Here is a 21,351-nt window from a genome sequence, read left to right as displayed (position 1 = left end):
AGTGAGCAGGCAATTTACTTGAGCAGATTAAGTTCTTACGGTGGCCAGAGCTGGTACAGTGGGGCGTTTGTGTCGTTCAGTTGCTTTATTCCAGAATGGTTGGCAGATGTTGAAAATGTGCTCATTATGGATGGGTTGGGGCCTCTATAAGTAATCGTGCACACCCTCAAGAACTGTAAAGCATGTGTTTTTCATTGAGCTCCTGCACGTATTGATTTGCAGCAGAAGCAGCTGCGTTGAACAGGACGTTTTGTTCGCTTGGCACAATCGGCGTTCATTATTTTTTGTCGTTTGTTTGGGACATGTATTTGTTTGGTGTGTACCTTGTTTTGAATTGACTTATCCGGAAGATGTGTCATTTCGAGGACCTCGGACAACAACAATAAATCTGAAACTTTACGAATAATGACTGGAGATTCATAGGACTTAAAATGTGTATTCGTTCATCACTTATATAAATAACTTCTATTTCTTAACATTGGAAACTCTGATAGCAAATTCTTATCCACCTTAAATAATTTCCATTTGTGTCTACCCACAATAAATATTTTTAAAAAATCGAAAACTTATTTCGGATGATTTTTGTTTTGCTTGTTTTTCTTGAGCCTAACTTTGCAGCCTTCTTTATTACATTCTTGGATAATTTTCTGTCATTTATTTCCATATATTATGAGTGTCATCAGAAAACATGTCTCAGTTCATGGCCATACCTTTTTTCTCCAATATAATTGTACAAAAATACCTTCTGATGTCGCTGGGAATATATGTATGTTGAAGTTGTTTCACACAGTACGTAGCCAACCATGCTTATCGGAGGTGCGAATAACATTAGTGGGAGTGCATCTCATTACCTGGCTCTGCTTATGCTATGTTATTTGTTACTCTCTTCATGCAGTCTCAATATAGCTTTTCCATCCTCGTAGATGGTTTCATAATTTGTAATATGTTTTATTTTATTTCATACTGTACCTTCTTTGTGAGGACTTTGATGACTGCAGACAATTTGTTTGAGTAAAATTCGTTTCCTTAGTCGACAATAGCAAGATAATGTTTCTAGATTTGAAGATAATGTTTAGTCTTTACTAGAATCTGATTTCAGAATCTGATTTCAGAATCTGATTTCAGAATCTGATTTCAGAATCTGATAGGGCGCCATGGTGGTGAGATGTTAACTACCTCGCCTGGTATACAGGAGGTCGTGGGTTCGATCCCAACCCTGATGCCTGCTGTATGTTCTCCTCCGTGGTCGCGTGGATTTTTTTCTGGGTCCTCCGGTTTTTTCCCTCCACATTTATAAACATGCGTTTAAAGTATTTGGCTGCTAGAAATTTCTACGTCATAATCCACTTAATTAAGCTATTATTTGTGGACAGGTCGTTTCTTAAAAAGAGCTCTGTAGCTCAGTGGGCCGTACCTGGCAAATAAAAATTGTTTTTTATAGTTTATAGTTTGATTTCGAGTATGAAAGTAGTCTCTTGGTAGAAAAACCTTTCCTAAATCCGGCTTAGCTGGCCTTTAAACTGGCCAAAGTAAATAATTTATATACATAATATATAAGGCTCATGGTTTTTGTAACCCTTCAAGTAGTTCAAGTCACTAAGAGGTAGGAGTGCATATGGAGAACTGAATTTTCTGAAGCAATACAACTTACCAAAATTCCTGAAGAATAACGTTTTAAAATCAACTTTCATTCGCTGATGTAACATATGGATTGGGAACACGACAACGGCAAAGAAAATTTAGCAAATCATAAAACGTTTGCAAATTAACAAGAAAACGTTAATTCTTGGAATGACACTGAGCCTGAAATATGGAAGGCATGGATCAGAGAACAAAAACATAATGTATACGTGGTATTTTTACTGTTAAATCTCCTCACGAAATCAAACAGAATCTCCAACACGATTTTGATTTAATTCAAGATCAATTGTCAACCGTAAGATTGCTCCTAAATCGTAAAAAAGAAAAACAAGGTCATGGTCTTTTCCTCAAACAAAAATCCAGTTTCATTCTCTTCACCTTATACTGATTACAGAAACAACATTATTGAACAAACGGAGTGCTTAAATACTTGTTTACTGATTGATTCCAAACTTACAATCCAACCCCATATTCATCACAGCTTGAAGATAATCAAATCAAAAATAGGATTCTTATATTTAGAAACAAACATGGAAACAATCATTGTTTTCCCATTCGATTACGCCTGCAAAATGTGAAGCTATCACTGTTTGACTACGGTGATGCTGCTTACAGATCAGCTTCTAATAAATCACTAAATAGACGAAACCCACTTTATAATTCTGCTCTTCAATTTGCACTGGATGCACCATACAGGACCCACCATTGTGACCTCGACCTAAAATCCGATTGCTCATCACTTGATGTAACAAGAAATCTAAATTGGGGCATGTTTATCCGTAACATTTTTATTTCCAAATCTGCACTATACTTAGCTAATTTATTTTACGCCATTGTCAAATCCAAGAAACCTAAGGTGTCCATCTAATTGCCTTTTAACTATCCCAAGAACAAAATTTTGTAAAGGTGAAAAAGCCTTTGCCATTGCAGCACCAACGTTTTGGAACAACCTTCTTTTCTGCCTTTTCACTTAAATCTTCCTTCAAAAAATGTTTTGAAGCAAAAGATTAGTGCTGCATACAGCCACATTTTCAAATGTGATTTGTAAATGTGATCTTTAACAATATAAAGTGATGAACACGTAGGCTTTCGCGACCAATATTATTCATAATAAAGGTTTATGGGTTAGATCGCATAAGTGTAAATGTGTCGTAACCCTCCACCACCCAACACAGCCAGTAAGATTTGTGATGTAAACAAAACGTGCCATTTAGATTGTTTTGCTGCTATAAATGTGTAGCTTCTGAAAACGAACTATATAGCTATGTGGGCCTTACCCTGTAAAATACAAAGATTAGTTTAGTAAGCATGGGTTATTCTCCAAGTACTAGAATTGATTTACACAAGCCAAACATATTCGTGCAATTGATGATCCTTCTGAATTACAGGGCCCTCCTTATGTAGGAGCCTTCAGAAAAAAGATTTGAGGACTGAGTGAGCATTTGCAGGGTAAATAAAAGTCATGGTTAAATTTTATATTAAACTAGTTCATAAAGCCTGTCTTCACCAGGCAAGTTTCAATAAATATAAGAATTAACCTGATGTTATTTTTTTTATCTACGATCAGACACCAACAACTACTCCAAAAATGTGTATTTTTCCACGAAAAATAACACATTGTTGACGACTTGATTGAACTTGTTATATTTAACGATGTACCCATCGGAAACCACTCAATTTAAAGATTCAGTTTTATTTATATTTTTGTAAAGAACAAAAATGAATGAACTTAATATTATATGAGAGGAAGCTCCTACCTTTTACCGTTTTCGAATTATTCAGATTTGAACATCATAAAATCAGTATTTTTTCATTCACAATCGCTTTAATCTGAAATATCTCAAAAAATAAAAGATAGAACAATGGTTCTCACTTGAATTGTATTTGCTGTTTAACGCTCTATCAATCTAAAAGAGAAACGAAATCTTTTTTTTTGTACGGTTTCTGATTGCATTGGATACGTCTCAATCATTCAATGTAGAATATAAAAATGTAAAATGGGAAGCTTTGACATGTGCAGATAATTTACGTTAGTTGATCCAAATATAGATCAAAATACATTTGAATCATGTAAAGAACTGAGCTGGCTACCTTTCCTCTGCGCGTGTGCATTTATGCATATCCTTAAAGACAAAGAGTAGTATAGTAGTGCAGTGGTTAGCGCGTTGCGCTATGAATCCAGCGCAGCCACCCAAGTTCGATTCCCACTCGTGGCCAATCTCTCACTACTGCTGGGCCTCCTGTGGGTCTATTCAGCCTTAGTTTAGTATCTGGTGCATGTGCAAAGAGCATTGGGGAGACAAAAGCGGCCGGGCGTGGTGCTGGCCTGTGTCGTGCCGATCTTAAGGGGTGCTCGCTAGCAGCACTTTCCCCAACAATCTGTTGAAAGCTATATGGGGGATTTTGACTTAAAACTTTCGTGACTGCAGGAATTCATTTTCTGGGTTATTTTCGTTAAAGTTACTTAGATATATATTTTTTTAAATAAATAAAACATAAATAAAAATTCGACGTGACTTTACTGAAAGAACCAAGAATATATATGGGGGATCTTTGTTTTTGTAGAAAAGCCTCGTATGAATCCTTGCAAAAACATACCGGGTCTAAGTGATTTATCCCTTATTTTGAAGTCTTTTTTCTCATGGATGGTCATGTCAGCTGTTATAAACATATCATAAAAAACCATGTTCTCTGTATATACGTCTCAATCCTGTAAAAAAATTGACTCAGTGGACCAACAGCGATGAGGCATCATTGACATCTGTGAGCCACCAGCTGTAAATCCAAAGGATTTTTTTCTTTTTAATCACGGAAGCACTTATTTCTAATACGGGCGACACCTGTAAAGGTTTACTTGACATGTTTTGGTTTAAATAAATATTTTGTTCGTGCACAGTGTGCACTTGTTTTACTTAAATGGCTTTGTGCGAGGTCCGCCGATGATGCCGTAGAATTCTTGTACATTTTCGAGGTATAAACACGACCGAGGTTGTGTACACGTACGGGACACTCCGTGCCCATCTCACACTCGTCACACAAGCCTGCCGTTGCCTAATTTAGTCTGAAACAGCGCGAGACCACACCTTGCAGGAGAAAAACCTAAGGGACCCTTACATTTCTATTTTTTTACAGATAGTATTGAACAACAACTTGTAATTTTTTTTTCATTTCGAATGGGGCTCCCAACCGTACACCGCTGCATTAACCTTTAGAAAATAAAAACACTTCTACCATGCACTGCAATAATGCGCACAAGACCCCCGTAATAATGCCGTGCGCACGACGTCGCCCCGCGTGTGAGGAGCTGATATGATTATGGTCTCGTTTATGCGAGGAATTTGGCGCATGCTCCGACATTGCTGTTGATAGCGGTTGTCTTTGTGGCGGCACCGTTTGATTGTTTTTGTAGCCGCTGCGGAATGTTAAGTGTCAATTTTCCCCCATTATCTAGGCACCGTTGGACAAGCGCCTAAATGGCTGTCAAAATGGCTGTCAAATTGCAAACAGCCACGGTGTCCTCTGTTTACCCACGTTAGTAGGTCATTTGTTTCCAGCATTAATTCACGTAATTGTTTTTGGCATGGAATACTTTCCTTAATTTTTTTTATGCGCTTAGCACAATTTTGCAGCATACGCTGGGATAGACGATCGCACATTTTATCTTCGTAGGGTTTCTCTTTCAATGTGAAATTTTTATTCTATTTCAAATTAACTTTTGGAAGGATGCAACCCTGGTGTAATGCTTCACGCGGTACTTGACTTGCGATCCAGAGGCCTTCCAGTTCGATCTCCTGGGGCAGCAGTTGACACGATTGTGCGAGTTTCTTAAATCCCCCCCAACCACCACCGCTTCTGTCCACCCAGCAGTATAAATGGGTGCACCGCAGTAAGCCGTTGGGCAGGAGGTGACTTGAGGTGGGGTAAATTGTGGGTAATCTCACCTCCTTCAAGACGTCTAGCCAGCATGGAAGAATAGGGCCACAAAATCACCTATAGCAAGGTTTTCGAGGGCCCACTTTAGAGGAGGCCCTTCCACCAGCAGTGGCATGAGCAAGACATTGCAGGGTTGTGCCTTTACTTTCTATATGTTTGAATTTATAAAAAAAACGAGTAGGAAAAAAAAGAGGCCAATGCATCTAAAGAAATTGAAAATAGTGAGCATATCATTGGCTCACTTTATGCTGGATATTCTGTCTGCAAAGCAACGATTTAATTGGTAGTCCTGAAGGCAGTTGTTACCAATGTCTGGTTTTTCTTTTCTTAATGCCAAAAAAACTGAACTGTACCGTTAGGTTTGGTTTCCGTCTCGTGCTAAAGGAATGTTGGAAATACAGTGATGTAATTCCACTCATCGAAAATTTTCTCCAAAAGTCTTTCGGAGTGGTTTTTTTAATTTGCACTTAACCGGAAATTGTTATTAATGACACGTATGCCATGTAAAAATAAGCACTGTATGCATGGAAGAAATGTGTAAACCCTATAAATGTTAACATTTAGAAATCATATCTTTACAAGTTATGGACACTAGTGACATTCAGAGGAGGTGTTGATTCACCATTGGCACTGTGAAAAGGAGTCGAGTGAGATGAAAGCTCGCCCGAGTTTTCCATAAAGGGTTATGTTCATTGTAGAGCAAGGTGCTATTTATGGACAATGTATCGTTTCATCCTCGCCTCTCTGCGTAAATAACCGGGTGCATATTGACAAGTATGCACCGCTTGGTGGCAGCATTAAGTTGTTTTTTTAAACGGCAATAATTTCCGAATGCAGATCTCCAACATTGAGTGATGTGTACCGTAATACACGATATAAATTATGTCATGTGTTTTTTGTCAAGTATTTTTCAGCAAGGCTGTCTGGTAAAGGGTTGGGGGTCCTTTTAACTTTTTAAAGGCACAAAGCAACCGACATTCTTGACCTCATGTCCAATCACGAAGGGGCGCTGTTGCTTCTTTGCTCTGCCCACATGATTTTTAAAAAAAAGTTTTAATTGGTAATTTCAACAATGTCCGAAACACGTTCGATGCTGCTGCTGTTGTGTTGATGGTTAGCTCCGTTCAGAGATCGATCTCCTGGCGTGGCAGTTTTAGTAGAGGCCCTTCTCTGCCCAGATATGGCATGGCAAGCGATTGCATCGATGCATCTTTACCAAAAAATCACGTTAAATCTGCAACTTGCACTTCTTAAAACTTTATTTAAGCAGTATCTTTTACATCTTGCGCTGTCTTACACTACCTAAACTGTCATCGAAATTGTAAAGATGAATGTAAGTTGAACTTCTTTCACACCCTGCATAGCCATCCGTGCTAATCAGAGGTGAGTTGGAGTATGGCTGTGCGCTGCCTCCAACATAAAGTTCGGTTTAACCTCATTGAGGTCGCGTGCATCCGTGACCTCATCTGACCCGCCTCGCTGGTGTTGCTGACAGATCTCGGAGATCCAGGTGACGGGACAGTCGGAGGACATGTCGGCCAAGGAGAAGCTGCTGCTGTGGTCCCAGCGCATGGTGGAGGTCTACCCTGCCGCCTCATGCCAGAACTTCTCAACTGCTTGGCGGGATGGACACCTCTTCAACGCCATCATCCATCGACACCGGTATGTGTGCGTGTGTAGTGTTGAACCTCTTTGGCGCACCGTACGTATCCAACCGTGCTCATCAGAGGTGCTAGGGAAGGACAACAAACTGGAACAGGTGCTCTTTGCAGCCATTACCCGCCAGCTTGGCTTAGCCTGTGGATGTATGTTGAACTTCTTTCACATCGTACATAGCCAACCACGCTAATCGGAGGTGCCATGTTGGTAAGCCATTGCTCACCAACATGTTGTGTTTATATACCCTGCTGTTTGGCCATCTCAACCGCTTATTGTTTCTGGGTTCAAGTCTTTAATCTTTTTTCCGTGGGTTAAAGATGAATTGTTAATTGTCATCGTCAATCATCATCAGCCATGATCAATCCACTGCTAGATGAAGGCCTTCTCAAGCCGTTACCATCACTCAGGATTTATCGATGTCACAATCCAGTGGACACCTTCTCGGGCGTGTTCTATATTTTTTAAACATGCGTCTCGATTATTTTGATTATTAGGCTGCGATACATATGCACAAGATAAGCCACTTAGTTGAGCTATTATTTTGGGACAGGTCGCTTTTGAAAAAGAAGCTAATAGCTCAATGGGCTTTAACTTGTAAAATAAAATAGTTTAGTTTTATTTATAGATTTTAGTTATTTGTTTACCTCCCCAAGACTTTACACTCCTATCGTGTTTGTTGTTGCAACGTTCTGACTCGCCCCTCCTAGACATCTGTGAAAAAAGAGATTTATAGCTCATCGGATTCCTTCAGTGTGAATTCATATTTTGATTCTATTCCCTTGGCTAGCGACTTTGTTTTTTTCAGTTTTCATTTATTAGGTATAGCCCTGTGAGCCATGAGGCTCTTGACTCGGGTGCAACCGCAACAAACAAAAACATGAACAAAGAACATCTTAAAGTGACGACGCACAACAGAAACATCCAGGAAAAAACAGTTAAATCTTCCAGAAAAAGCACTGTGTATATCAACGCTGTGTGCAAAAATCCCAATGGGATGCAAGTCTAACAATAACAACCATAAGACAATTTAGATTAAAGTTATCAGGCTAACACCGTACTTCAACAAACATAGCTTAACCATACTTTTTCGAAATCACCAAAATAAAGCTATAAAAACAATGTAACAGTGATCATAGGAACTGTGATTCAAATTTAGCAATAAACGATATCCATAACATGTACGACCAAACTTTACGGCCATAGCTGGCAGCATGAGTCAGTTCATAACATCAAAATTTGCGAATGCACCTTTCAAGTTCAGCACACTATAATCGAAACTCAAGATCATACTTTGCAGCGGACATCTGGAGTGGTGCTGTCCAAGTCTACTTACTTAGTTCGTTTTTTTTACCGATATAACGATGTCTTTAACCTGCTTTTGTTTCTTTCTGAATGTTTATGGAATGCACGCATACTCGGTGCTATTATATTCGCAATGAAGTTGTTGATGCTGTTGCATGCATAATCGGAGTAATATAGCAAATAGCCCAGTGCACTTTTGGCTCATTTCTTACGTTGAATTGTCAAATATTAGACATGTTATGTCAAGTGAGTTAAGCACACTGTCATCTATTTGATATTAGATTGCTTAATACCAGAGCGATGACTTGATTACAAACGAAGGCAGCATTTTAAGTTATTTATGTGTTTGTGTTTTAAATTTCAAACAAGACTGCATAAGTTCAGAAGAAAAACAAGGCATTTACAGATGGAACTCATTATTTATTCAAATCAACATGCTTACTCAGTTTGCTGACGTTAGCATCTGCTTGTCTAGACTTGCAATCTTGGGGTATATCAACAGTGTTACATGTGTATTTGACTATGAGTTAATGAACTTCATTAAATGGGTTCATCACTTGATTTACCCTTGTTATCTTTACCTGAATGTTTGAGTCACGTTTAACCGACAAAGGTGATTAACAATTAAGGCAAGTGTCCTTTTTTTAAGGAATCAGCCAATTTCACATTTTAGTCCCCATCATTAAAATAAAGGTGGATATGTTAAGCTTTCACCAAACTTGACACATTTAACGTACAGTTTTGTTGTTGTTGTTACCATGAATTAATGATTATGCGTACAATCCCTTGCAATGTCCATGTAGTGGAGATCACATTGCCGCCAATATCTGTTGGCTGCGGTCAGTGTTGAGGTGTGTCCTCTGCTGACCACTTATTTGAGCCCTAAAGGATTTATCGTTGAGACTTGTTGCGTGAGTGTGGTATGCCGCTCCACAGCCAAGTATTTAGCTGGGGAAGCCAATCTACAGAGCGAGATGTGGCATTGCATTTGACAAAGTCGCATTGCTGTTTAACCGCAGAATTGACAAGAGTATAAAATTGACTCCTTCACGAAGGAGCCCCAGAAATCGCAGATGTCCGTAGACCTTACTTGAACCGATGTGTCTTCGTACGCACAGCAGTCATTATAGCTGATGGTGATACCCGTCTGTGTGCGTCAATGCAAACTCGTTTCAAAATCGCATTCCAGAAGTTGTTCCATTGGCCGTTGCAGCTCTACTTTTCCAAAATAATGTTGGTAAACGTTTTATCGATGGAACTGATTATTTCTTCAGATGCTGTCGGTTTAAATCGACATGCTTTCTCTCATTTGCTGGCATTTGCAGCTGCTAGTCTAGACTCGTAATGTTTGGGTATATCAGCAGTATCACTTGTGCGCAACCATTTTTCTTTGCCGTAAACACATTTCTTGTTACTCTTTGGTGTGTTACTCTTTGGTTCTTTCGGTAAAGTCACGTATTTTCTACCTACGTGACTTTACCGAAAGAACCAACGAGTATGGATTCCTGCAGTCACGAAAGCTTCAAATCAACATGTATTGTTATTTTCCATCTCCCTGTAATTCTTACACATCACCTCTCCTCCTTCAACCCCACTGGCTTCCCATTTACTACACCGCTCTCTTATCAAATACCTGATGCTAGTCTTTACATCTTTCCATGGTCTTGCCCTCTCATCTCCTTCCATGTCCCCTTCTCATCTTCTTCATTCCTAATCTTCTCTGTCTCTGTCTGTCCCTCCGTCTCCCTGTGCCCAATCCCATGTTTGGCACTTCTTCCTCCTTGCACCCCTCCACTGGAATCAACTTCTCTTGTACATTTCGATTTAAAGCTTTCGTGACTGCAGGGATTCATCTTCTTGGTTCCTTCGCTAAAGTCACGTAGAAGGGAAATAATAAAATAATACAAATAAAACATAATAAAATACAATTCTCACGACGTTTCGGCCACAACGCAAGGACGGCTGCTTGCATTGTGGCCGAAACGTCGTGAGAATTGTATTTTATTATGTTCTCTTGTACATTTAGCAGTCCCCCTCAATAACATACTTCTGTTTCGCTCTCAAAGCTCACCTCTTCTCCAGTGCCCATTCCCTTCCCTCCCCTCACTCCTCCACTCCTTCCCGTCCCTCCCATACCCTTTCGTGATCCCTAAGTACCCTCTATCACTCTCACTCATTCTTATATCCTTGTACGCACCTGAAATTTAAATAATTGTATTCTGTTACCGTTTGGTAAGCTATGTCAAGCGCCTCGAGTGAAGGTGCTCTGTAAATATAAATGAGATTAGATTGTACATTTTATCCTTACACTATACAAATTGTGGAAATGTAAGTCAACGAAATTGCAAAAGAATCATCTTAAAGTGGTTTCATGCTCCAGCTTAGCATGGGGTGGCACTCCTCTCCTGCTTACTTCCATGAGCCTATGGTGAAAAAAATTCCACATTCCTATGACGGGGGTGAGTCTACCCATAGGACAACCACTACTGACTGTAATGAGGTGATGTAATCAAAGTCAATGCCACGTGGCGAACTGTCACATCTGAGTGACTTGTGTTTGAAAATAGGTCGGTGGCTTTAAAAAAAAAAACATATCTATAAGATGAAGTGAAGTGTATCCCATTGATTCACTTGGTCCCAGAGGCCCTGGCTGAATGTTGACGGTCTCGGTGCAGAGTTGCTGCTTGTCGGGACAGGACTGGGCTTTGCCACTGGGCTAAGGTTCAGGAATTCAGGGCCCTGAATGTGCGGGTGTCTTTTCAAGTCGTCACAAGCATGGCTAACGTGGTGCAAACACGTGATGGGAATTTCAATGGCAGGCCACTAAATTGACTCACTTGTAATGGATAGAATTTCAGCAGAACGTGGAATTTGCTTTTGTGAGCGAGGGTTTGAAAGGCGTGACCAAAAGCGACTTTCTTCAGTTACGTAAACGTGCAAGCAATTTGCTCTTAATCCCTATTGAAATGTCGTACAGGCAGCCACGTGCAATTACGTGGTTTTGACACTTTGGGTGTCTGCACAACGGGTCCGCTGGTGTATTCAGGTTACTGTAAATGTCTTGAAAAATCGCACAAATCTATGTAGAAATGATGAAGATGTTGAAATGGCCTCCATCACTTATCCCGTTCATCTTGCATTTAAAACGAATTTTTTACACCCTCTTGAAACATTCTGCACTGCAGTATCATTTGTCAGAACCCATTTTGTCCACACCATTGATAATCTCAGTCAAATGCTGTACCAAACAGACTGCAGTACATTCCAATAAAATGCACATATACAGCTGTCAGTGCTCCACACATGTCAATGATATTATTTGGACTGTTTGAGATGTAATTTTCAGTTATCTGCATTCCACTATTAATTCCGTATGAGGCCAGCTCCCCACCCATTTGGAGGAATGGTCTCTGATTTTTTGATTGGATTGAAAAATTTAAACACTTTAAGGACAATGTTTCAGTTTCATTTATTTTGTATAGCCCCTGTGAGCCATGCAGCTCTTGACTCGGGTGCAACCGCAACAAACAAAAACATGAACAAGAAACATCTTAAAGTGACTACGCGCAACAGAAACATGCAGGAAAAAAACAGCAAAGTCTTCCAGAAAAAACCCACCGTATATCAACGCTGTGTGCAAAAATCCCAGTGGGATGCAAGTCAAACAATAACACTTCACCTCTCCTCCTTCAACCCCACTGGCTTCCCGTTTACTACACCGCTCTCTTATCAAATACCTGATGCTAGTCTTTACATCTTTCCATGGTCTTGCCCTCTCATCTTCTTCCATGTCCCCTTCTCATCTTCTTCATTCCTAATCTTCTCTGTCTTATTGTTTAAAGAATAGCAAACGACATCTCACGACGTGTGCTCTGTCAGTACATTGCATTGGTAGACGGTGATTGTTTCTAACTGATGGGTTTAATCGGAAGTATAAAGCTGCCGTGATAAATCGGTAATGTATGAAGTGACACGAGTCTACTTATGCAGGTTAAGACTTGAATTAACAACCCTTCTGTGGTGCGCGGATCTGTCTTTAAAGGCTTAAACACCCAAACCACCAAATCCACGATTATCTCTTTTTTTTAATTGCGGCTAAGCATCAAGCTTGCATAACCACTGCATAACGCATGTGGCATACTTAACAATAACACAATTTTATGATGTGCTGGTTTACCAGCTTGTGCACTAAACTGTGCATATTTGATTATACCAGAGTGGAATGGGGTGGTGCGGTGCCACGGCGGTTACTGCCATCTGACTTTCATTCACAGCCTTGGCTGACATTAGTAGCGATTTCTATCTAAACTGGCCGTATTCACCAGAATGGCAAAGTATGGCCGATCAACTCTCTAAACTGGTGTTGTGTGAAGAGGCCTTCATCAGCAATTGGTTGACAAAGGGATGCAAATAATTTTTATTTATATCACTTGCACAAGTATTGTAAATACATTTCACACCCACCATAACTTTAGTTTGTTTGCTTTATTACGATTATGTATTTGTCCCGATTAGCATGTTGGTACATTTTACTCTGCATTTTAGCAAACCGGTAATGTTGGTAGGCATATTCACTTCTTCACTCTGTAGGTATTGTGCCCAGGGCAATATAAGTGGTTTGCTAATGCCACACATTGTAGCCTCGGTATGATGCCTCTAATGAAAAGGCTATTTGTCTAAAAGCACACATGGTTGGATTTCAGTTCTTGAACTTTGTTTACTTGCAGTTGTGTTTTTTTGTGGTTGTTGCAACTTTATACTCACAGGTTTTACCACGTGACAGTAATTTGATTAATAGATCAAAATAGCTTCAGATGTTAAGCAGAACATATTTCATTACGAGTATAAAACACATGGATGTCACGTGAGCTCCATGTTGAGGTTGCTTCAAGCAAAACAAATAATCCTGTGCAGTACGTACATATATATTACTAGACATTTTTTTTAGAAAGGGTGACCATCTGTAGATAAATCTCATTCTAGAAAAGCAACAAGCAAATGACACGAACGCGAGGGGTCAATCGAGGAGGACTTGCAGTGATGTAATGAGAGTGATTGGAGGTCTGGGATGGATTGCAGCTGTGCAGCTCTGGGGACATAACCGTGGGCAGTTGCTGTGACGATGGCTGCTGAGTTAGAGCCTTTAAATTCGTTGGGATCATTGGAGGTGGCCAACTGGCACAAGGGGTCACGGTATTGAGTTACCACTGCTGGGATATACCGGGTTTGAATCTGGGCATCGAGTTAAACCGTAGCTACCTGTGATTGTAAAAATAAACTTTGTTGAAATTGTCAGTTTTTTTATTCACTTGCCTGAATTATAGCTCTGATTAATAAAAAAAAACATACACATTCGATTGTCTTGAAAATAAAGTTGCTGTGTACTGGCGCATGATGAAAAATATGCCCTTTGGGTGTGTGGATTAAATTCTCATTTGAAGCACTCTCAAAATTAGTTTTGTGATGTCTGCTTCGAGCAGGCTATTCTCGAGTATAGGCTGATACGTTGGTTTGCAATATTTCTGAATGGATGTTTTTCTATATGACGTGGTGTCAATTATAATGAAGTTGAGTCAAAGACCCAAGCAATATCATTTATAGGTAGGATTTGCAATATGTGGTCTTATAACGCTGCAGTCTTTTGAAGTTTGTTAGAAAATATGAATTAAATTGGGAAAAAATGATAACAGATAAATAACACAGATTTCTAAGATTTTTGGGGTAATGACTCTTCTCATACCCAGTTTTCAAGTAAATTGTTTCATTGGATATTGGAAGAAACAGTGCTTTAATTAATCAATTCAAACATGTTCTTAGGCTCAGAATAATTGCATCGGAGTCACTGACGTTCGAGGAGTTAAGAGCAGCTAATAATTGAACCAACATGCGTCAAAATATTTTATTTCGTTATTTGGTAGCAACCTGGATTTTCTGCTCACAGTTAATGCAGAGTTATTCGTAGTTTTACCGACATGTGAAGCTTTGTGTGTTCTCCTGGCAGCGTTCATGGCCGAACAAAGAAAATCAAATAATCTAGGTGGAGATAAAATGTAACTTTCTAGAATGGGTTTTCGGGGTGTGCCACGTGTTTGACATGATGCCAAACGACACAAAGATTGCACCGAAGAGCTGAGAGGCACAATCGCGAAATCCTAAGCATGAAAACCAATGTTGGCATTTCCCCAAGTCTTATTACAATGGGATTGACCCGCGTCTCACACATCACATTTCCTTTGTTGATTCACACTTTGCAGGCCGGATCTTGTGGACATGGAAAAAGTCAACATCCAGAGTAACAGGGAAAATCTGGCGCAAGCGTTTGCCCTTGCAGAGAAGGAACTCGGGGTCACAAGTCTACTGGACCCTGAAGGTGAATCTGTCTGCAATAATGAAAAGAAAACACGTATGGCAAGCCAATGTGGGTTTAATTATCTTGCGCTAATTACTGTTGTAACCAGGTATGTTTAATGTAAACCAGCTGTCGAAGCAAGTTCTAGTTTTTAGAGTTGCTCTTGAATATGTTTCTGAATTTAGGCTGTCAAAAGAACTCGTTTTTTGTTGTAATGAGATGTGTTTTGTTGTTGTTGCAGACATTGATGTTGTATCTCCGGATGAAAAGTCCATCATCACGTACGTGTCTTCGCTGTACGACGCAATGCCTGTTGTCCCTGATGTGTTCAATGGAATCAGTGCGGATGTGAGTACTTCCTTTTGCCATGCATACACGATATATAGCCTGGAATGAATGCATCCAGTGAAGAATTATCAAAGCAGTTCAAATGTTTTTAACTGTGTTTTCACACAGAAGATGTACATACTTATTATTTGTTTCATAATGAAGATTTTTGGGTTATATCGCATAAATATAAATGTGTCATTAACCCACCACCACCCGATACTGTCAATTAGTAAGGTTTATCACGTGAACAGAACGTGCCAATTAGTTACTACTTCAGCACACCGGTGTGTTGGAGAGTAGACCCACAACATTTACAATCTGAGTAAGACGTTTTGCTGGTGATTGCAATGAGCTTCATCAGGCGATTTTCCAGAATTTTGAAGAAGTCTTCCTTATCGGTCGCGAAAGCCGACGTGTTAACCTTTTTATTTGCTTGTTTTCCTCTTGGCTTTTACTTACGAGCATGTGCTGTCAGCGAGCACCTGTGTAGTCCATCACCCCCTTCACAGCACTTGCTGTGAGTGCTAAAGACTCTATGGAGGGAATCTTTGTATCTGAGTTTGTGTGCGTAGTGAAAATAAAAACAAAAACTTTCCTTTGAATTGGAACTTACACGTTTATCTTATTTCACCAGGAGGCCGATCTGAAGTGGTCGGAGTACCAGGAGATGGTGAAGTCGCTGCTGCTTTGGATTTCACGACAGATTGAGATTATGGAGGACAGAACATTCCCTGACGACTTGGAACAGTTGAATGTGAGATACTGCCCCTGCATCTGGTGCCTGTGCCCTGTGGCTTAATTACCCCCCCTTCCCCTGAATCATATACACTGGTGAAATATAAGTTGACAAACAGATGTTAGATAAATTATTCTGAGATATGTGTAATCTTTAATTAGAATAATCACTTATGTATTAAGCTTGTTAAAATCAGAATACACAAATAGCACACTGCAATACGTTTTTTCACTCGTTGTCTTATAAGTTTTAAATGCTTGATATGTGTATTCCCATAAGTATTAAATACTTAAGTCACTGTCGAATTTTCTTTCCAATACATAAACACAGCACCTTCTTTCAGGAATGATAAACTTTTTTGTGTTATTCATGTAACTTACTGACGAAAAAAACTACAAACTAAACAATGTTCTATTTTACCAGGTAAGGCCCACTTGAGCAGTAGAGCTTTTTTTCAAAAGCGACCTAGGCCACAATTGATAGCTCAACGAAGTGGGTTATCACGTGGGCATTTATTGCAGCCAAAAAAAAAAATGCTGTGTTGCAACCACAATCTGAAGTTCCTCTCACCCGATGTTCTGTTCTGCAGGCACTTTATGCCCAATTCACCCACCTGAAAAACACCGAGTTCACGACGAGGCTGTCGGAGAAGCACAGAATCCACGAGCTCTACAAGACGCTGGAGGTGCGGACCGCACGGCAGCCACGACGCTCGTTGATTTTTTTTAAACGACCAACACTGTTTCGATTTAAAGCTTTTGTGACTGCAGGGATTCATCTTCTTGGTTCTTTCGGTAAAGTCACATAGAATGGAAATAATAAAATAATAAAAATGAAACATAATAAAGAATTATTTTATAATGTTTCATTTTTTTATTTCCATTCTGCATAATAAAGAATGATTTTATTATGTTTTATTTTTATTATTTTATTATTTCCATTCTACGTGACTTTACCGAAAGAACCAAGAAGACCAACACTGTGTCACGCTCCGTTTATCTTCTTTTTTGCGAGAGCAATTGCGATCGCTTCTGTGCCATTGTCTTGGCAGGGCTGGTTTCAGTCAGGTCGAATCAAGCTGCCCGAGAAGAGCCATCCCAACGATGTGGAGCGGGAGTGGAGCAGGCTCTTTAAAGCCATGGGCGAGCGGGAGACCACTCTGCGATTTGAAATAGCGAGGTCGGTAATGATTCGTCGTCGTGTTTAAATCAATAAACCCTAAAGTGAAATATAGAGCTTTGATATATTTATAGTTCCATTGCTTTCCAGTAGTTTTCCTTTCTGCTTGCTGTGTCGCTTCTTAAATTTTAGGATTTTTTAATGCATACATTTTTTCTTCTTACTATTTTGTTTAAATAATATTACCTCTATGCAATTAACAGAAATCCATTTTGTTAATTTTTTTCGTAACTCATTGGTAGCTTGTCATACAGACATAATAACATATTCATCTCTAAGTATATATATTTATTTTTTAAATGTGTGGTCGGGGGGGGGGGAAACATAACAGGCTGAGGAATGTGGTGTAACTGACAAAAGTGTGATCTGAGAGCGCCTGCCGTGCCGTGGCTTGTCAGGCTTGACAATGGTCCGTGGCAAGTGTGGTCTGGATTAATTTCAGTGCACTAAGCCAACGTTTAAGACCTCCGGGGCGAAATATTACAGGTACGCCCATCATGGCCGGACCTATCGGGACGCATGGGGAGTTTTACTTTTCGCCTGATTGGCGCGATGCTTTTCGTGGCTGAGCAGAAACTCCTTAAATAGCGCATGCTCGCCGCGAAAAGCTTTCGTTTTTGGGAAGTTCATCTCAACTTGCCGTCGTGAAAGATGTATTCTTAAACTGTGGCAGTCATTTAGGATTCTTCGGAGAAACATTGTGCTCGTGTTTTTTTTATTTTCTTACGTAATTATTAGTACATTCAATCAAGATGGGGTAGCACGTGTTGGCGTCAGTTTGTCATTTGCAGCCCTGCTGAGGAAAGGGGTAAAAATACAGGAAATAGTCAAGGGAGGAAATTTTGATAAAAACAACTGGACTTAGGAGGGAAGCTTGACTTCCTTCAGCACTAGGATTATGTCGAGTAGCTCTGCCGTGCATTATGGCTCTCTGCCACGCTCGTACACTGGCGGTTTGCATGACATGGTGATGAATGGGGGGCAGTCTCCTGTAGGCATGTCCTTCAGCAGCCACCCTGGAAGTACCATGCAGTATGCTTCTCTTCCAAGGTCATTCTCTGGCGGTGGTGGTGGTGGTGGTGGCGATGGTTGTGGCTCATATGGAGTGATAATGGATGGAGCACAGTTTCCTGGTGACATGTTTTACAGTGGACAAGGTGGGAGTACAATGCAGTATGGCTCTCTTCCAAGGTCATTCTCTGGTGGTGGTGGTGGTAGCGGTGGTGGTGGCGGTGGCTCATATGGAATGACAATGGATGGAGCACAGTCTCCTGCTGGCATGTCCTACAGCACTCAAGCTGGGAGCACCGTGCAGTATGGTTCTTTCCCAAGGGCATTCTCTGGTGGTAGTGATGGCGGTGGTGGTAGCGGCTCGTATAGAATGACAATGGATGGGGCACCACAGTCTGCTACTGGCTTGTCTCCTCACGACAGCCAGGTTGCGAGCGCTGTGCGGTACGGTTCCCTTCCACGAGCTTTCTCTCGTGCTTGTCCTAGTGCGTCATATGGAATGGCAGTGGATGGGGCACAGTCTGCTGCTGGCTTGTCCTACAGCAGTCCGGCTGCCAGCACCATGCAGTATGGTTCTCTGTCGCAGACAGCTGCTGGTGGCTCGTATGGGATGGCTTTAGGTGGAGGACAGTCTGGTGGTGGTATGTCCTACAGCAGTCAGCCTGCAGGCACCGTCCATTATGGATCTTTGCCAAGGTCGATGTCTGGTGCTTCATATGGAATGGTCGCTGGTGGGAGCCAGTCTGGACATGGCATGTCGATCAGAAGTCAGTCGGTCAGCTCAAATGTTTGTGTTCCTGATCGGGGCCAGTCCGCGGGATCATTACACCAAAACAGTGCCGCGGGCAAAAGCGTGTCCTTTGCAGGGGCCTCTGCTGATAATTTTGACAATGCAGACGTGTACAGAAGCGTTTCTTACAGTAGCGGTAGCGGCCAAGGCCAGACGCTTGGCAGAGCCACGAGCCCTCTGTCTTCTCCACAGTACGGCGCTGATGTCGCAGCGTCCGTCATGCGGCAGCGATCTCCCAGTCCGGCTGGTGTTGACCGTGGCCAGGTGGTCGGACCGGTTCAGTTTGGCAACGTCGTGTTGAGGGGCCAGCCGGCGCAGTACAGCGGCGGGGTCGCGTCGTCTCTCGCCGAGCGCAGTCAATCGGGCGGCATGACGCTATATACCGTCGAGCAGATACAGGCCTTCGCCCCCTCTTCAGACATTGGAATAGTGGATAGCAGCCAGGTGTTGACCCCGGCGCAAACGGGCAGCGGTCTCAGCAGCGCAGCTCACCTGAGGAGCAACGCCAGCCAGATGGCTCAAGCCAGCTTCGGAGGTGGGGGTGGGCACGGGTTGACAGGCATGCCGGCGTACGGTCAGTTGGTGGACGCGGGTGGAGAGATGGCCAGGTAACGGTGATGACAGCAACCGCGCGTGTCGGTGGCGGTGTGAAATTCCAGCGCTTGCTTGTGCATCGCTGTTGCATAGGTGCGTACGCGTTAATGCATGCAATGCCGCATTGCATTGCTCGAGTCTAATTGTTGTTTGTATATAAGCATTGTGCATAATGCACATACATATCCAGATGTTTCATTTTGAAGTCGATGGATTTTAATCCCTAATCGAATTTGCATACAGTTATTCTATAATTATTGTCACCATTATCATGGTGACACAAATATATAGTCGTTTTCTTCAGCACTTTGTTGAAATTAGTTAGACATCTCAAAAATAGTATAACACATTGCAGTTATATACCGCAAATAGTCATTTTATCTAAATTAAATAAGTCACTTAATGAAAATATACGTGATTAATTGCCATGTTTTCTTCATTTGGATATTGAACCGGCCGCATGCTTTCACAGCGATGCATGAGCCCCACCTGCTCACACCAAAACAAAGCGTGAGCACGTGACTCAGGGATAATTTTACAATGTCGTTTTTGAACAATGACCCGATATAAATATACCTGACGTAGTAGGTAAACTGCCATGTCGTTCGTGGGCACAAGAACAAAAATTCAGCCGCGCTGAATTAGCTCATTCGCTCTACGGAAAGGTGACGGGTGAGGGTTGCCCGCTTCATGCAATGGGAAGAACCGGGCATGCAGTTCCAGTTGGAACAGGAGAGACATTTCACATGGCGTATTTCATTTCAATGCCGCTGCGGTGTAGCGGTTATGACACTGGACTTCCCCAGTTCCATTTAATCTCCCCACCTATAATTCACACGGCAGCACAGATGGCGTGAATGGTTTGCATGTCATTTTGTGGATCGGCGGATCGCACGTGGTGGGGTTAAGTGTGGGTACTCTCAACGCCTTCAAGTCGTCTGGCTGGTGTGGACGAGTCCGCCAAATTAACTGTAGCGGCGCTCTCTAGACGGTTTATTTATGTATTATGCTTGTTCACCTAGGCAAGCGCAGCCGAGTCTCATGACAGTTTTTTTTCAGGAGGGTAATTGCGGGGCTGCGCTTTTATCGTATTTCTCTTGTGCTATCGCCACTCTGCCCTTTGATTGCCAGGCTGGAGGCGCTGCAAAGGTTGGCGAGGACAGCGGAGATGGACACGAGCCAGTGCGGTGACCTCCTGGCCAAAGCGTCGTCGGCCCTGCAGGCCGTATGTGTCGCACCGCATTCTCTGCGCGTCTCTATTTATAGCCTAGCAGTGGAGGACAAAGGGACAAAGGCAGCAGCCTCGTGATGAACTGCACACGGTCTGCTGGTGGCAATGACATCCCTACGTGTGCTGTTTTAATGAGACGCCGTTTGGAATCCATTGCTGGCGCCTGCCTAATGGGCGAGATGTTAACTTTCTCTCCCCTGGAATACCGGAGGTCGTGGGTTGGAATCCCAACCCTGACGCCCGCATATTTGGAGTTTGCATGGTCTCTCAATGGTCGTGTGGATTTTTCCCCAGGTCCTCCGGTTTTTCTCTCCACATTTATAAAGACACGTTTAGAGTATTTGGCTGCTATAAATTTCCACATGATCAGCCATTTGGTTGAGCTATCATTTGTGGACAGGTCTCTTCTGAAAAAGAGCTGTTTAGCTCAGTGGGCCTATCCTGGTAAAAGAGAAATAGTTAATATTCAGTTAGTTGTCCCGAATCTCATTTGGATTCTGCAATGGGCTTCTAAAGATGTGGAAATTGATATTTACAAAGAAGGAAACTTTCATAAGGCACCATTATAATGGCGTTAAAACAATTACATGTAAATT

General features: G+C 41.6%; 1 protein-coding gene across 15 annotated transcripts in view; it reads left to right on the top strand.

Moving 5' to 3' along the window:
* The window catches only part of LOC144931700 (microtubule-actin cross-linking factor 1-like), a 244,250-nt gene that overhangs the window by 98,510 nt on the left and 124,389 nt on the right, over window positions 1–21,351 (top strand). For all 15 annotated transcript variants that reach the window (XM_078855898.1, XM_078855897.1, XM_078855893.1 and 12 more), the window contains 7 exons: window positions 7,070–7,236; window positions 14,790–14,905; window positions 15,126–15,232; window positions 15,849–15,968; window positions 16,540–16,635; window positions 17,002–17,129; window positions 20,656–20,749. In XM_078855898.1, coding sequence (XP_078712024.1) covers window positions 7,070–7,236; window positions 14,790–14,905; window positions 15,126–15,232; window positions 15,849–15,968; window positions 16,540–16,635; window positions 17,002–17,129; window positions 20,656–20,749 — 828 coding nt within the window. The remainder of the gene's footprint in view (window positions 1–7,069; window positions 7,237–14,789; window positions 14,906–15,125; window positions 15,233–15,848; window positions 15,969–16,539; window positions 16,636–17,001; window positions 17,130–20,655; window positions 20,750–21,351) is intronic.

The sequence above is a fragment of the Lampetra fluviatilis genome, chromosome 4 (assembly GCF_964198595.1).
Source record: "Lampetra fluviatilis chromosome 4, kcLamFluv1.1, whole genome shotgun sequence".
Classification (NCBI taxonomy): domain Eukaryota; kingdom Metazoa; phylum Chordata; class Hyperoartia; order Petromyzontiformes; family Petromyzontidae; genus Lampetra; species Lampetra fluviatilis.
The sequence above is the reverse complement of the archived record's forward strand: the minus strand, read 5'-3'. Positions and strand labels throughout refer to the sequence as shown.